The sequence below is a fragment of the Ursus americanus genome, chromosome 28 (assembly GCF_024610735.1).
Source record: "Ursus americanus isolate L20-20 chromosome 28, mUrsAme1.1.p, whole genome shotgun sequence".
In the NCBI taxonomy this organism is placed as follows: Eukaryota; Metazoa; Chordata; class Mammalia; order Carnivora; family Ursidae; genus Ursus; species Ursus americanus.
This window is the reverse complement of record NC_142154.1, coordinates 3,122,506-3,139,507: the sequence shown is the minus strand read 5'-3', so window position 1 is coordinate 3,139,507 and position 17,002 is coordinate 3,122,506. Positions and strand designations below refer to the sequence as shown.

Genomic DNA, 17,002 nt, shown 5'->3' with positions numbered 1-17,002 from the left:
ATGATGTGGTTTAGTATGTGCCTTTGTACCCTACATTTCCTGTGAGTAGGTTGTTAGATATAAAGGCTTGATCATATTCAGATGTGTTTGTCTGTTTTGATAAGAATACTTTAAAGTTGGTGTTATATACTTCCCCTATTGCATCATATTAAGAGGCACATAATGTATGGTTTTCTGTCTTACTGTGATGCTATAGCTATGGATAATGAATGTTTAAATGATGACAATATATCAGTCCTTCATTTGTCAGCTTGGATACTTCTATAAAGAAAAACTTCACCTCATCAACTATTTGGTTTCCCTGAAGTATAATTTGTGTAGAAAGGCATGGTAAATGCATTATTTTTTTGTCTTTATTAATCAATTTTCAAAACAATGAGCTGATTTTTAGCATCCTCAGAATGTGACCAATGATTTTTTTCTAGTGTGATTAAGGACTTGAGGATTTAAACACATTTCATGTGATTCACTTCATTGCAGTTATTATTCTTATTAATGTTCAAATTGTCATATTTTTGCCCAGTTGGATACCTTTTATGTTGACTCTGAAGTCCTTTCACATAACTTTAGTTCAGTTCACATGACTCATGTCTTTGGGAGCTCCCTTACTTCTATTATTCCATAACAAAAATCTAGGATTATCTAGTTCATTTTCTGACCCAGACCTGGATTGAACCACTTTTAAAGAAGCCCTGGTTCTTTTTAGTGAGAAATGGTATTTGGAGACACCACATGAATACAAGGATGTTCGTTGTTATTGAGTTGGTTAATATTTATTGGCTTTTCAGGAGACACACTAAGAATAAATATTGGAATATATATATATATGTAAAATATTGTATATTAATATATTAACATTTATATAAGTATAATATATAGCTATAAAAGATAGTTAAAATATACAATTAAATATTATACAAATATACAATTAATTATTAATTAAAATACAGGAAAGCAGTTTTTTAAATATCAGGATACTTTCTGAACTTTTTTGGAGGTTATAGGTTTTTTCCCCCTGTTTTATTGAAAAATAAGTGTCAAACATCACTGTATAGGTTTAAGGAATACAGCATGATGGTTTGACTTAATATATTGTGAAATGAGCACCATAGTATGTTCAGCTAACATCCATCTTCTCATATAGATACAATAAAAAGAAAGAAGAAAAGGAGTAAGGAAAAAAAGTCCTCCTTGTGATGAGAAAATTTCTCCTATATATTATACATCACTGTTAGCTATAGTCATCCTGTTGTACATTATATCCTTAGTCTTTTTTATCTTATAACTGGAAGTTTGTACCTTTTGATCACTTTCTTCCAATTCCTCCTCCCCCCACCCTCTGCCTCTGGTAACCACCAGTCTGATTTGTTTTTCTATGAGTTTGTTCTTGTTTTGTTTGGTTTTTATATTCCACATATAAGTGAAATCATACAGTATTTGTTTTTCTCCATCTGACTTATTTTACTTAGCGTAATGCCTTTGAGGTCCATGTATGTTTTTGCAAATGATAAGATTTCCTCATTTTTTAATGGCTGAGTAATATTCCATTGTATACATATATACCACAACTTATATCTTTTCATCCATTGATGGACTCTTAGGTTGTTTCAATGTCTTGGCTATTGTAAATATGCCAGAGAACATGCAGGTTCAGATATCTTTTTGAGTTAGTGTTTTCATTTCCTTTGGATATATTCCCTGAAGTGGAATTGCTAGATCATATAACTGCTCTAGTTTTTTGAGGATACTCCATACTGTTTCCCACAGTGGGTGTTCCAATTTATAATCCCACCAACAGTGCATAAAAGTTTCCTTTTATCGTAATCCATCCCAGCATTTGTTATCTTTTGTCTTTTTGATTATGGCCATTCTAACATGCATGAGGTGATATCTCATTGTAGTTTTAATTTGCATTTCCCTAATGGCTAGTAATGTTGTGAATCTTTTCACATACTATTGGCCTTTGGTATATCTTCTTTGGAGATATGACTGCTCAGGTTCTTCTTTGCCCATTTTAAATTGGGGTTTTCTATGGACTATGAGAAACAAACTGAGGGCTTCAGAGGGGAGGGGGGTGGGGAAATGTGATAGACTGGTAATGGGTAGTAAGGAGGACACATATTGCATGGTGCACTGGGTGTTATACGCAACTAATGAATCATCGAACTTTACATCAAAAACCAGGGATGTACTGTATGGTGAATAACATAATATAATAAAAAAGCATTAAAAAATAATAAAATAGGGGCACCTGGGTGGCACAGCGGTTAAGCGTCTGCCTTCGGCTCAGGGCGTGATCCCGGCGTTATGGGATCGAGCCCCACATCAGGCTCTTCCGCTATGAGCCTACTTCTTCCTCTCCCACTCCCCCTGCTTGTGTTCCCTCTCTCACTGGCTGTTTCTATCTCTGTCAAATAAATAAAATCTTTAAAAATAATAATAATAAAATAAATTGGGGTTTTCCTTTGTTTGTTTTGCTATTGAGTAGTATGAGTTTGTTATAAATTTTGGATATTAACCCCTTATCAGATATATGGTTTGCATATACTTTTTTCCATTCCATAGGTTGTCTTTTCACTTTGTTGATGGTTTCTTTTGCTGTGCAAAAGCTTTTTAGTTTGATGTAGTCCTATTTGTTGATATTTTATTTTGTTGCTTGTGCTTTAGGTGTTACATCAAAAAAATCATTACCGAGACCCATGTCAAGGAGCATGTATTCCTGTTTTCTTCTAGGAGTTACATGGTTTCATATCTTACATTCAAGTCTTTAATCTATTTCAAGTTAATTTTTGTGAGTGGTGTAAGATATGGGTCCAATTTCATTCTTTTACATTTGAAAAAAACTATTATTCCAGCATATTTATTGAAAAGACTGTCTTTTCTCTGTTGAGTATTCTTGCCTCCCTTGTCAAACGTTAGTTGACTGTATGTGCTTGGGTTTATTTCTGGGCTCTTGATACTTTTCCATTGGCCTATTTTGTTGTTGTTATGACCTACCACCACACTTTTTAAAATAATATTTATTTATTTATTTGAGAGCAAGAACAAGAGCGCATGGAGGGGAGGGGCAGAGGGAAAGAGTCTTTTATTTATTTATTTGACACAGAGAGAGCACAAGTAGGCAGAGTGACAGGCAGAGAGGGAGGGAGAAGTAGGCTCCCTGCAGAGCAGGGAGCCCCATGTGGGACTTGATCCCAGGACCCTGGGATCATGACCTGAGCTGAAGGTAGACGCTTAACCAACTGAGCCACCCAGGTGCCCCAGGAAACAGAGTCTTAAGCAGACTCAGTACTGAGCACAGAGCCCAATGGGAAGGGGGGGGCTAGATCTCATGACCCTGAGGTCACGACCTGAGTTGAAACCACTAGTTTGACACTTAACCCACTGTGCCACCCATGTGCCCCAACATTCCACACTGTTTTAGGAACTGTAGCTTTTTAAGTATAGCTTCAAAACAAGAAGTTTGATGCCTCCTGCTTTGTTCTTCCTTCTCAGGATTTCTTTGGCTATTTGGGGTCTTTTGTGATTCCATGTAAATTTTAAGGGTATTTTTCTACTTCTGTAAAAAATGCTATTAAAATCTGAATAGGGATTGCATCAAATCTATAGATGGCCTTTGGTAGTACTGACATTTTAACAATATTAATTCTTCCAGTCCATGAACATAAGATACCTTTATATTTATATGTAACTTCTTCAATTTCCTTCATCACTGTCTTGCAGTTTTCAGAGTAGAGATCCTTCAAACCTTAGTTAAATTTATCCCTAAATGTTGTTTTTGATGCTCTTGTAAATGGGATCAATTTCTTTACTTTTTTTCCAGAAGATTTACTGTTAGTGTATAGAAATGCTGCTGATTTTTGTATGTTAATTTTATGTTAAGCCTTTAGGATTTTCTATACAGTTGACCCTTGAACAACGATGGGTTTGAACTGCATGGTCTACTTATATGTAGATTTTTATTTGTGATAAATACAGTCCAGCACTGTAAATGTATTTCCTCTTCCCTATGACTTTCTTGAAAACATTTTCTTTTCTTTAGCTTATTTTATTGTAAGAATACAGTGTATTATACATATAACATACAAAATATCTCTTCATCAACTGTATGTTATCGGTAAGGCTTCTGGTCAATATTAGGCTATTAGCAGTTAAGTTTTGAGGGAAGTTATGTGCAGATTTTTGATGGCTTGAGTGGTTTTTGCCACTAACCTCTGCATTGTGCAAGGGTCAACTTTATAAAAAATCATGTCATTTGCAAATAGAGACAATTATACTTCTTCTTTTCCAATTCTGATACCTTTTATTTCTTTTTCTTGCCTTATTGCTCTAGATAGGACTTCCAGGACTGTGTTGCATAGGAGTGGTGAGAATGGGCGTCTTTTTTGTTCCTGATCTTAGAGGAAAAGCTTTCAACCTTTCACCATTGAGTATGATGCCGGCTGTGAGCCTGTCATATATTGCCTTTAATATGTTGAGATATGTTTGTTCTATGCCTAATTTGCTAAAAGTTTTTATCATGAGTGGATATTGAAGTTTGTCAAATGCTTTTTCTGTTTTTATTGAGATAATCATAGGATTCTTTCTTTTATTCTATTAATGTATCACATATATAAATATATATGTTGAACCATTCTTGAGTCCCAGGAAATAAATCCTACTTGATTGTGGTGAATGATCATTTCAATGTGCTATTGAATTTGGTTTGCTAGTATTTTATTGAGAATTTTTGCATCTATATTCATCAGGGATATTGGCCTGTAATAGATTTTTTCTTCTTGAAGTTTTACTTGACAATTTACAAATAATGGTATTTAAAAATTTTTCTAACATATATTCCTATAAGTTATTTATTTTCTAATTACATTGAATAAGATAAGGATCTCCAGAAGAGTATGGAAAAGATGGTGATGATAATCCTTGCTTTGTTACTATGATGAAAGTAATTCTAATGTTTCACCATGAAATCTGCTCATGGCTTCTGATTCTTTATCAAATTGAGGCTGTTTCTTTCTATCCTTGGCTTTAATAGGAATCTTATTATAATGTATACTGTATTATCAGACACCTTTTTATATTAATTTAAATGATGATAATGTTTACCTTCTTTGATCTGTTAATACAACCAGTTACATTAACAAGTTTTATGTTGTCAGTAATTCATTTTTAGAATATATTCTGTTAACTCATGATGTATAATTCTTATGATAGAATTCTGGAATTAATTTGCTTTGTTTTATTTATTATTTTTATATATTCATAGTCATAATTATATGAGGTTTATCTGTTTATTTTTGTGCTCTCTGTGTTTGGTTTGGGTATCTGAGTTATTTTAGTTGTACATTTCTGAGAACCTTTCAGTCTTTTCATGTGCTTACCTGTTACTTAAGATTTTGCAAAACTCACCCAGTAAAACTTTTGGGCCCTGGTCCTTTTTTTTTTTTTTTTTTTTCATTTTCTACCTTCTTTTATAAAAAATGTTTTTAGCTTTTGAATATTGTATTCGAAAAGTAACTCATCAGTGCATTGTCACTATCCAAAACAAAAAATATAGAACTATAGTTCCAATTTCTCCTCATCCTGAGTATTATTTTCTGGGTTTTTTTTTTTTTTTTTTTTTGATGTTGGCCATCCTAATAGATGTGAAGTGAGATCTCATTATGGTTTCGATTTGCATTTCCCTAGAGACTAGTGATGTTGAGCATGTTTTTATGGATGTATTGACCATTTGTATATTCTGTTGAGAGAAATGTCTGTTCAAGTCCTTTGCTCATTTCTACTTTGGGTTGTTTGTTTGTTGTTGTTGTTGAGTACAGATTCTTTATATGTTCTGGATACTAACCCTTTATCTGATATGTGATTTGTAAACATTTTCTCCCGTTCCATGGGTTGCTTTTTTACTCCATTGATAGTATCTTATGATGCACAAAAGTTTAATTGTGATGTAGTCTAGTTTATTTATTTTTTCATGTATTGCCTGTGCTTTTTGGTGTCATATCCAAGAAATCACTGCCCATATATATTGCTTTTTAACTTTCTTTTTTATTCATCAGTATGTATGTTGGCTTGCTTTCTACATCAAGCCCTATAGCTTCTTATCATTACTTTTATCAGGCGTAGAGTATTCCTTAGTACAGAAATACCATTGTTTGTTTAATCTCTCCTATAATGGTGGACATTTAAATGCTGTCCATTGTTTTGTGTTTTTTGCGTGTATGCATGCATGTGTGTATTTTGCATGTATGCATGTATTTTGCATGTATGCATGTTAGGAATAAACAAACAGAAAATTTGGAAAGAATATTTATCTGAGTTTTAGAAGTGATCTCTGGGCAGCAGGATTAGAAATAGTTTTATTTTATCTTCTTGCTTATTTGCATTTTTAAATTTTCAATAATAAGCAGATATTTTTATCTAATAAAAACTTATAAACAAGTCAGCAAGCGTAGTAACATCCTTTGATCCAACAATTTTGCCCCAGAATTTATCCAAGAAATTTGTTCTCCCTAAGTTAAACAAACAAAAACAACATCTGCTTGAAAGTAATTCATATTATTGATAATATGCTAATTCCATTTAGTAACAGGCTTAATGTTTAAATCGGGGACTACTGGGGTAAAATTTTATATATGAGCCTAGGTTATTATGAAGCCATGAAAGTTAATTTCAGAATGTGTAACAGCATGAAAGCAAAAAACATCTCTGAAGACTAGGATTGCCCCAAGGTAATGATCTAGGCCAGGGACGTCAAACTTTGTGCTGTGTAGGACTAGATAGTAAATGGATTAGGCTTTGTGAGCCTTGTTGTCTTGGTTACTACTACTCAACTCTACCTTCAGGGTAGGGTAAAGCAGCCTTAAGTGAATGCCTCTGGCCAGATTTGGCCCAAGGGCCCTACTTTGAGGCCCCCACCCCCAGCCCCTCATCAAAGCACATCAGGAGGCCTGGGGGAGGAAGGCAGTTGAGGTGGTAGGCCAGTGGATTCATTTTAAACTTTTCTTTAATGTTTTTTAAAGATGCGTTTAATGAAATTATGAGTAGTATGACTATGGCTTATACACAGTAGGTGCTTTCCAGAGATTTCTTGACTGTATGATGGAAGTGGAGTTCAAGAACCCTTGGCAAGTGCTCCTCTTTTGATTGACTTGCTTATCTTGATAGGCCTTTTGACCATTCGACTACATTTGTCTTGCATTCTTTCCTAGGGGAAGAAAATATAATTGCTGTTCCTCTGGGAAGTCGAAGTGTAAGAATTACAGTGAAAGGACCCGCACATCTTTGTAAGTACAATTTAATCCTAACATGTTTTTGTTTTCTGATAGTTTATTTAGCCAAAAAAAAAAAAAAATCTTTCTTTGTGTTGATGGGTAGGTAGGAAAATACCTCAAGGATTTTGCCAGCCACTCCAAAATCATTTATATCAGTAGGGAATGACCAATACTCCGATTTTCCTGTTCTCATGCCCCAGTGCTTGGAAATACACCAGCTCGGAATTAACCTCCTTGTGGGAGAGGAAATCAAGTTGTACGGGAAATAAACTATTTTTATGGGGAGAGTAGAATAGTATTCAAGAGTTTTCTAGAGATTTTAAAAGTTTGGGGCAAAAATAAATTTTTTTTTAAAACACAGAACCATATCAGTGATTATAGCTGAAAAGTATAAGCTTTGTTGCCAACACATTGCAACTTCAGGTCCAGGGGCAGCGAAAATAAACACTGGTTTTCCAGAATATGGAGTTTGAAATGATAGAAGATTGCCACTATATTGTTTCTTTGGCCGAAATCAGATGGCATCTCCTCTTTGTTTTTTGGTCTCTTAGGACCTAACAGAACAGGAAATAGTGGAGTTTGTCTGTTTCTTTCCCAAGGTCTCCTTGTGGCCAGAAGCAGGACTTTCTTAGTCTCTTTCATAGGAGAATTCGTCTCTGCCAAGACTGGCTCCCTGGCTTTGAAGAAGCTTGCTGAGTTCAGCCATCTCTTCCCGAAAAGGACAAAACAATACTTACAGCTATTTTAAAAGCTACACAAATCAAGGTCCAGTGGATCAAAGTGCTACATAGATTGCCTTTTCTTCTTTTTTTCTCTTTTTTTTCCTGAGCCACCACTCTAGATTTTTGACTTGTAAAATTTTCTCTGGGTCACAAGCATCATGTTTTTAGTAGCTTTTAAGTGTGTGTGTGTGTGTGCGTGTCTATTTGCATATTTTGAATTCAGTACTAATATTCCGCCAGTAATGTTCTTTGAGGGAAGTTTATGTCAAAATGTTTAAGTAAAAATGTCTAAGATCACCAATAATGGAGATTAAAATCTTGAAAAAACAGGAAATTCTGTAGTACATCATGATCAGAGAAGCAAGAGAACATCTTTGGAGCAGTAAGCGTGAACCATTGTTTGAAACTCTTTTTTTTTTTTTTACCCTTTATTTTATCAATTATGACTAAAAGGGTGTGACCAATTTTTTTTTTTTAACTAAAATACTAAAATGTTTACAATCCTATAATGGTCACTGCATTCAAGGCTTTCTATGTAAGGAAACATCAAAACATTTTCTATGCTTTTTATTATTTATTTATTTTTTAAAGATTTTATTTATTTATTTGAGAGAGAGAGAATGAGAGAGACAGAGCATGAGATGGGGGAGGGTCAGAGGGAGAGGCAGACTCTGTGCTGAGCAGGGAGCCCGATGCAGGACTCGATCCCCGGACTCCAGGATCATGACCTGAGCCAAAGGCCCTCGCTCAAGGAACTGAGCCACTCAGGTGCCCAGCATTTTCTAAGCTTTTTAAAATGGCTTAAAGCCTATAGCTCTTGGTGAGAGTAAATCTTCATCCTTACAAGCGTGAACTTGGTTTTTGAAAACAGGTAAAAAACATTCAGATCCAAATTTTGTGAATCATTTGAGGGAATCACATTGGAACATACAGTTTGGGATTCAAAAATACAAAGTACTGAATCTTACTAGTAGTGTTGTTCGTAATAACCATAAAGTGGAAACAACCCAAATGTCCATCAGTTGGTGGATGAATAAAATACGACAATGTGGTGTATCATTTAGCTGTAACAGAGAACGGAGCACGACACAGGCTACCACATGGATGGTCGGTGCTGAGTGAAAGAAGCCAGTTGCAAAAGGCCACATATGATTCCATTTATATAAAATGTCCAGAAAAAGCAAATCTAGGGAGACAGAAGGTAGCTTGGTGGTTGCCTGGGGCTGGGGGAAGTCGGGTTGGTGGGGAGATGGGGGCATGACTGCCCGTGGGTATAGCGTTTCTTTTGGGGATGACAAAAATGTTCTAAACTTAGATCATGGTGATGTTTTCACAACTCCGTGAATATACTGAAATCGTTAAACTGGGTTATAAATGGCGAATTTAATGGCATGTGGATTTTATGGCATATCAAAAAGATGTTTAAAGAAATATTCAGTGGCTGGGCCCAATTTCCTCATGATGCGAAGGCGATTCCCAAAATTCAGCTCCAAAACTAGGTTTGTAAGTTCCAAAACCAGAATACATAGACAGTAAACAGAATAAACAAAGATGAATACTTGGAGGCAAAATATTCATTTACATGCAAATATGTTCTGGCTTATTAAATATGACTTTATACTCAAAACTGGCACTGTTCCAAGAACAGGGCTCAAAAATGTTCCCATTGCTCCAAAGGTGACAGAACCGTTGCTTGGAATACTTCTCCTCTGAACCGTCCTGTAGTTGGCTCTGGAAGGGTTCCCGAAAGTTATCCTTCTCTGATGATGAATAGAACTGGCTTCGTTTACAAAGGGTTTAGTTAACATTTCTGAACATCTAAATATAGACATAGTTTTATTTTCTTGATTTATATTACTGTTTCCTTAATTTTTTACTTGAAACAAAGATATATTCCTGAAATAAAGCTTACTTTGCTGTAATAAATCATTCTTTTAAAATCTGTATTAACTACAACCCTCCAAAAGGCTCCATCATGAAGAACTGAGTACACCCAGTAATGTTAATGTCACTCTCTTTGCCATGGAACGGAATGTCTCTCTTAACCTATTTTCTAGAGGTGTGAAGATCCTAAACTTCCAGTCCTGTCCCACACCTGGCCCCAGCACTGTCCCAACTGCATTGTCCCAAATTTCCCTAAAACTTCAAAAATAGAAGCCGTAAGAGGATTCCTGCCAAAGAGATTTTATTGTGGCAAAACTTCAGCATTAAATGTGTTTGATTAGCAATAGAGTTGAGAGGCCAAGATGTCATAAACTGAAAACCTCCCTTGTTGATAGGGAGAATCATTCTGTTGTTGCTGTTTGGGGGTTTTTCTTGTCCTCTAAGGGCCTGTTGATGACCATATACAGACATATACAGTTGACCTGTGAACAATGTGGGGCTTGGGGGTGCCAACTTCTGCACAGTGGAGAATGTGTATAAAACTTTTGACTCCCCCAAAACCTTTTTTTTTAAATAGATTTTATTTATTTGAGAAAGAGAGAGAGAGAGAGAGCACATGTGCCTGCACAGGGGAAGGCTCGCTGAGCAGGGAGCCTGATATTGGGCTCGACCCCAGAACCCCAGGATGATGACCTGAGCCGAAGGCAGACACTTAACCGACCAATCTACCCAGGTGCCCTGACTCTCCCCAAAAGCTTAACTGCTAACAGCCTACTGTTGAGCAGAAGCCTTACTGACAGCATAAACAGTCAGTTGACACGTATGTTGTATGTTATTTGTATTATACACAGTATTCTTACAAGCAGGTAAGCTAGACAGAAGAACATGGGATTAAGAAGGTCATAAGGAAGAGAGAATACATTTACAAAACTGGACTGTGTTTAGGAAAAAAAAAATCCCTCTATCAGCAGACCTGCACAGTTCAAACCCATGTTGTTCAAGGGTCAACTCTAAAAATACAAACACAGATGCCTACTGCCCAAAGCACGTGGACACTGGATCACGATGGCATGTGCTGGAAAATACCACTCGACTCCAAGCCTCGGTTTGGTGTATTTATAAGTGACTTCGCTGTGCCGAATGCTCGTTATGTGTTTACCTAACGATAGTTCTGGGCCTCAGCCTGCAAGGAGCCTTTTCGGGATGGTTAGCAGGAGGCCGCCTCTTCTGAAGGAAGCCTGGACGGTACTTCTCCTGCACACCCTTCCTCTGGAAGCTCCAGGATGCCTTCCTCATCTTCGTAGTCATCATTGCTTTTATTAACAACTGCGATGGATCCAAATACTTAAAGGCACCATCATAGACTCAAGTTCTGAAAATTTGGGGGATTCAAGAGGGCCTGAGGAGGAGGAAGAAGTCAGCAGTGGACAGCAGGGAGGAAGGTCCATACCCTCGGCTGTCCACAGTGGTGGGTGTGCTTATGGGCTTCCTGGGGTCTCCACCCAGCATGAACCCTCTTGCTGCAGAAACCGTAGAGGGGTCTGGGAAGGCTCTGAGAGCTCAAGGACCGTGTGTGCTGGTCTCACGAGCCATGAATTATACATTATCCCCATAGGGCTGCAGTCGAATACAGTGGAATGCTAGAAATTAATAAAACAAACCTGTATTTATAAGTCAGTGCATCATCTGAATTGTTGCTTTTCACCAACCCTTATTCTGTCACTTATTTTAAGGGGCATAGGCACTAAGGAGAGGCAAATTTACCGTCTGCAAAAAATGACAACTTTTGAAAAACTCCGCTGGCCTCGGCCTCACCCAGAGATTCATCACATTGGCTTTGTCAATCCAGTTGTCAGAACCATTTGTATCAATGAACTCCACCTTCATCAGATCACTTCCCCTGTCTTTATTCGCCCACTTCTGACCCCATTACACAACAGAGGTCAGAGCCCCCGCCTTCTATTTCCTATATATGCAACTGGTGTTTGTGACCTACAGAGCTGGAAGCCTCTTTGAAATCATTGCATTGAAGACATTTTATCACAAGCATGTGGATGGTTGGATATTGGACTTGGATAATTCACATGCACTTGAAAACTGGTTTTGCTCCTTGAGTTCTCTTGTCTTTGCCACTAAAGGTCTTGGATGCTGTCCAAAGTAATGGACTAGACGACACCAAAACACAAAACACCAGGACTAGACTAACAGAAATGCCGGCCTTTGATTTTAGAGGGTGGCTGTCCTGCTGGTCTTCCCTTCCTCCCAGATGCTGACACCCCACAGTAGTTCTGCAGTCCGATGGCACTCGGGATGCTGTGGTCCAGAAGGCTAATGCCGAGCACAGAACACTATTTGAATTTAGTTAGCTCATTTCAGGCTGAACCTCAGTCTAGAAGCTCAGTGTTTTGCCGGGCTTCTGTGGGGGTGGATTTTGTCCAGCATCACTCTGTGTCGTGATATGGTCGGAATGCTCACTGCGTCTCCTTTCCTTTAGAGGACTAATCCACCCAGGGGAGGGCCTTCTTACCATCTCCAGCTCCCCACCTCATTTTTACTGACAGCTCACTTTATAACACTCAGTTTTATATCTTCATTGGAACTAGGAAATGAATTTAATCTCACACTTTCCAAAAATCTGTGGTCATGGAGATCAGGGCCAACGTGGTTGGGGTTTTGTGTGCCTAAGAGTAGCCAGCAGTATTCTTCGACCGCTAATGACTCCTGCAGATCAAGGAGCTCATGTCCAGCCTTCGAATTTTCCCAGAAAAGTTCCCAGCCTGCCTGTCAGGCATAATCAGGGTTGTCTCCTAATGCCTGTTACGCAGTCTGTCCAGGATGCATGGATTCCTGCAGATGCTCCAAGGGCAGAGAGAAATCAAAGGGAAACAGCCAAGCATAGTGGCATGCAGATGGCAGCCCCCCTTGCCCGACGGTTTTGTTATGTTTTATCAGCTTTCCTGGGGTTCGGGTTCTGTTGTGTCCTTTGTTCAGGGTGGTCAAACAGCCACTAATTATCTGTAAATCAAGCGTAGGTTTCAGAGTAGAAGAGGACCTGCGGGATTGTCTGCTCTGATGCCACGTTTTAGAAATGAGGCAGTGAAAACCCAAGGCATAGAGACAGAGCTGCGGTCAGAAATGCAGGTGCTCCAACCCCTAGCTTTGCTTTTTTTTTTTTTTTTTCAAGAATTGCCTCTTTCAACCTCAGATCAGGTCCAGTAAGGATGGTGATATTTACAAAATGAAAGGGGGAAAAAAAGGAAGGAAAGAAAAATCATTTAAATAAAGTAGAAATGCTATCTGGGTTAAACTGTGGACATTTTTCCGTAGGAGATCTAAAAGCCCTTCTGTTCATATAAAAGCAAATGTGAATAAAGCGGTAACGTGCAGGACAGAGGTCTTTGTGGTGATGTAACAGTTCTGTATCTTGATCGCGCTGATGTGTGAGAGGTGCCGTTGAACGTGGTACAGGTGCTCACGTTGTACCAGTGGTTATTTCCTGGCGTTGATATTGTACTCTTGTTACGTAAAATGTAACCATTCCTTTGGGTAAAACTGGATAAACAGTACATATGACCTCTCTACTATTTTGGCACCTTCCTGCGAATCTCTGATTATTTCAATACAAAAAGTGTATTTTTAAAAAAAAAAATCAACTTCAAAACTCATGGTGATTTTGTCTAAATAAAAGGCTGGGTTTAAGATCTTCTCAATGGATGATAAAAGGAGTAACATATCTTTACTTTGAATAATAGAGGCCTCATGAAAAAGTATGAAGAAAGAGGCATTCTCTCTTTCCTCTTATTGTAGAAATGGCTCCAAAGAGTTGAGTAGACCTCATTGGACCTGACCAGTGTCGCTCTGGACAACTAAAAAGCTTACATGTGTATTCCACCGATCTGAGTCAATGTACAGCAAGTGGGTATCTTGATACTGTGCTGCTATCATATGCTGATACAGGTAGTGAATTATTTTTTGAAATAGAATGCTTTGAAGACAGTCCTCTCATTTAAATTCTCTTTTTAAATTTTAGTTATTGAATCAAAAACACTTCAAGGAAGCAAAAAAGAACACAGCTTTAACAGCCCGGGAGTGTTTGTCCTAGAAAACACCACCATTGAATTTCAGAGGGGCTCAGAGAGGCAGACCTTTAAGATTCCAGGACCGCTGATGGCTGATTTCATTTTCAAGGTAGGCTGAGCCTCTTCGTCAGCGCCCTGCCTCTGAGCCCGAGCACGTCTTGAGTTTCCACGACACCGAGTGTGTCCCGCAAAGTCGTCAGTAATCATTTTTGCACAGAGCATGGATCACTGATCTTTCCATCATGCCAGTGGGTTCCTAAACATTGTTCAGCTCTCTCCAGTGTCCGCTTCTCAGCCCCACTAGTTAAGAAACAACTTCACTTTTACAGGGCGAGGTAGTTTTCACGTTTGTAGACTCCGGGCGTGTTCAGTTAAACCCCTAGATGGAGTTTGGTGAAAACGATCCGTGGTTAAACAGTCCCCATCTGAATCCGGTGCCGTGCCACTGTGCGTGCCCTCTCTTTCCTGGCAGAGCATGGCAGAGAAGACGGAGGCTTGTCCCTTCCCTTCCTTCTTTGTTTCTCAGTTGTGTCTCCTTACACGCACTCATCAGCCACTGTCCCAAGGGACCCTCCTCAGAACTCTCCTTGCGCGTAACCGCGAGCCTGTGCCCCCCTCTGGGTGAATCCCAGTGCATCTTTCCTCAGGCAGACGATATGAAGCATACTGGCCGATAATACTTCCAAGGTGACACAGTGTGAAAGTCCTTCTGATAAAATTCAGAATACCTCAGATGTGAGAAAAGGAAAGGGTGTTTCAGTGGGTCGTTTTGTCCCATCCCTCTTCGGGAACTCCTTCTAAATGGAAATGGAGGAAAGCAAGTAGCCCTCCTTGCCAGCAATGGCTTTACCTACACAAACACCCAATGCCTTCAGAAAGCACTGCCTGTGTGCCACATAGGTATTTGTCAGAGAATGTTCTGGTCGCAGACCCCTGTCCCATGCTCCCGTTGAGCCTGCAGTGTGACCAGCCAAGGGATGGGCTGCACAGTTGCTTTGAAATTTTGAGTTTTAAATGGTTGACTTTTAAAAATCAAGAATTGTAACATTGAAGTGCCGGGGTTTTTTTTTCTCCTTCTCTTTATTTTATTATTTTTTTATTATGTTACATTAGTCACCATACAGTACTTCATTAGTTTCTGATGTGGTATTCCATGATTCATTGTTTGCATATAACACCCAGTGCTCCATGCAAAACGTGCCCTCCTTAATACCCATCACCAGCCAAACCATCCCCCAACCCCCCTCACCTCTGAAACCCTCAGTCTGTTTCCCACAGTCCATAGTGTTTCATGGTTCATCTCCCCCTCCTATTTCCCTCTCCCTTCATTTTTCCCTTCCTTCTCCTAATGTCTTCCATGCTATTCCTTATGTTCCCCATATGAGTGAAACCATATAATTGTCTTTCTCTGCTTGACTTATTTCTCTTAACATAATCCCTTCCAGTTCCATCCATGTCAGTGCAAATGGTGGGTACTCATCCTTTCTGATGGCTGAGTAATATTCCATTGTATATATGGACCACATCTTCTTTATCCATTCGTCTGTTGAAGGACATCTTGGCTCCTTTCACAGTTTGGCTATTGTGGACATTGCTGCTCTGAACATTGGGGTGCAGATGCCCCTTCTTTTCACTACATCTGTATCATTGGGATAAATACCCAGTAGTGCAATTGCTGGGTCATAGGGTAATTCTATTTTTAACGTCTTGAGGAACCTCCATACTATTTTCCAAAGTGGCTGCACCAGCTTGCATTCCCACCAACAGAGTAAGAGGGTTCCCCTTTCTCTACATCCTTTCCAACATTTGTTCTTTCCTGCCTTGTTAATTTTTGCCATTCCGACTAGTGTAACATGATATCTCAATGTAGTTTTGATTTGAATTTCCCTAATGGCTAATGATGTTGAACACTTTTTCATGTGCCACTCGTATGTCTTCTTTGGAGAAGTTTCTGTTCATGTCTTCTGCCAATTTTTTGACTTGATTATTTGTTTTTGGGTGTTGAGTTTGATAAGTTCTTTATAGATCTTGGATACCAGCCCTTTATCTGTAGTGTCATTGCAAATATCTTCTCCCATTCCATGGGCTGCCTCTTTGTTTTGTTGACTGTTTCCTTTGCTGTGCAGAAGCTTTTTATCTTGATGAAGTCCCAAAAGTTCATTTTCGCTTTTGTTTCCCTTGCCTTTGGAGACGTGTCTTGAAAGAGGTTGCTGTGGCCAGATATGGATCCTCAACTCTATCGTCAACTAATCTTTGATAAAGCAGGAAAAACTATCCAGTGGAAAAAAGACAGTCTCTTCAGTAAATGGTGCTGGGAAAATGGGACAGTTACATGCAGAAGAATGAAACTTGACCATTCTCATATACCATACATAGAGATAAAGTAAATGGATGAAAGACCTCAGTGTGAGACAGGAATCCTGCTTCTCTTTAAAAATGGGAACATCTGACTACTAGCTGACCCGTGGTCATAGCAGTCGTTGGCTGCAGCTGGGTACCAGTGGCTTTCCCATCCGGGCACACTGATGTACCATGGTCCACACTGCTCCCTGTTGTGTTCCTAATGTTAAAGGCACGAGTGTCAGTTCATAGATGTTGAGGTTGTCATTCACAGACATTATCTGCCATTCAGGGACGTTTAAGTGACTTCTGTGTCAGACCCTTAAAGCATCAACCCAGTGTTATTCTTGGACGATAGCATTGTGAAAGGCTTTGGGGAAGCCATAATTGTCATCTTTCTTTCCTTCTATTCTTTCTCCCTGGTGCATCGTTATGCCTAAGTTCTTCACTTGTTTTGCTTCTCTTAGGGTTTTCCCATTTGATTTCTGAGCAGTAAAACACTCACACGTACACACACACGCACACATGCATGCGTGCGTACAGGCACCTTATTTTTATTATTTTTTGTCCTCTTCTCATTCCTCCTTAGACTACCTGTGTTCTTCTCAAGTCAACTTGGAGATATCTGTGTAGGAGGTGTTAGTAAAGTGATGGAATGGAAAAAGTAGCCACAAAAATTACCATTTCAAGATATTGTTGGGTTGCAGTA

The 17,002-nt window shown here is 38.7% G+C and overlaps 1 protein-coding gene across 3 annotated transcripts in view; it reads left to right on the top strand.

Annotated features, from left to right (window-relative positions):
* ADAMTSL3 (ADAMTS like 3) overlaps positions 1-17,002 on the top strand; it is a 331,627-nt gene that overhangs the window by 164,077 nt on the left and 150,548 nt on the right. For all 3 annotated transcript variants that reach the window (XM_087856588.1, XM_045813117.2, XM_045813118.2), the window contains exons 8-9: positions 7,206-7,280; positions 13,905-14,062. In XM_087856588.1, coding sequence (XP_087712714.1) covers positions 7,206-7,280; positions 13,905-14,062 — 233 coding nt within the window. The remainder of the gene's footprint in view (positions 1-7,205; positions 7,281-13,904; positions 14,063-17,002) is intronic.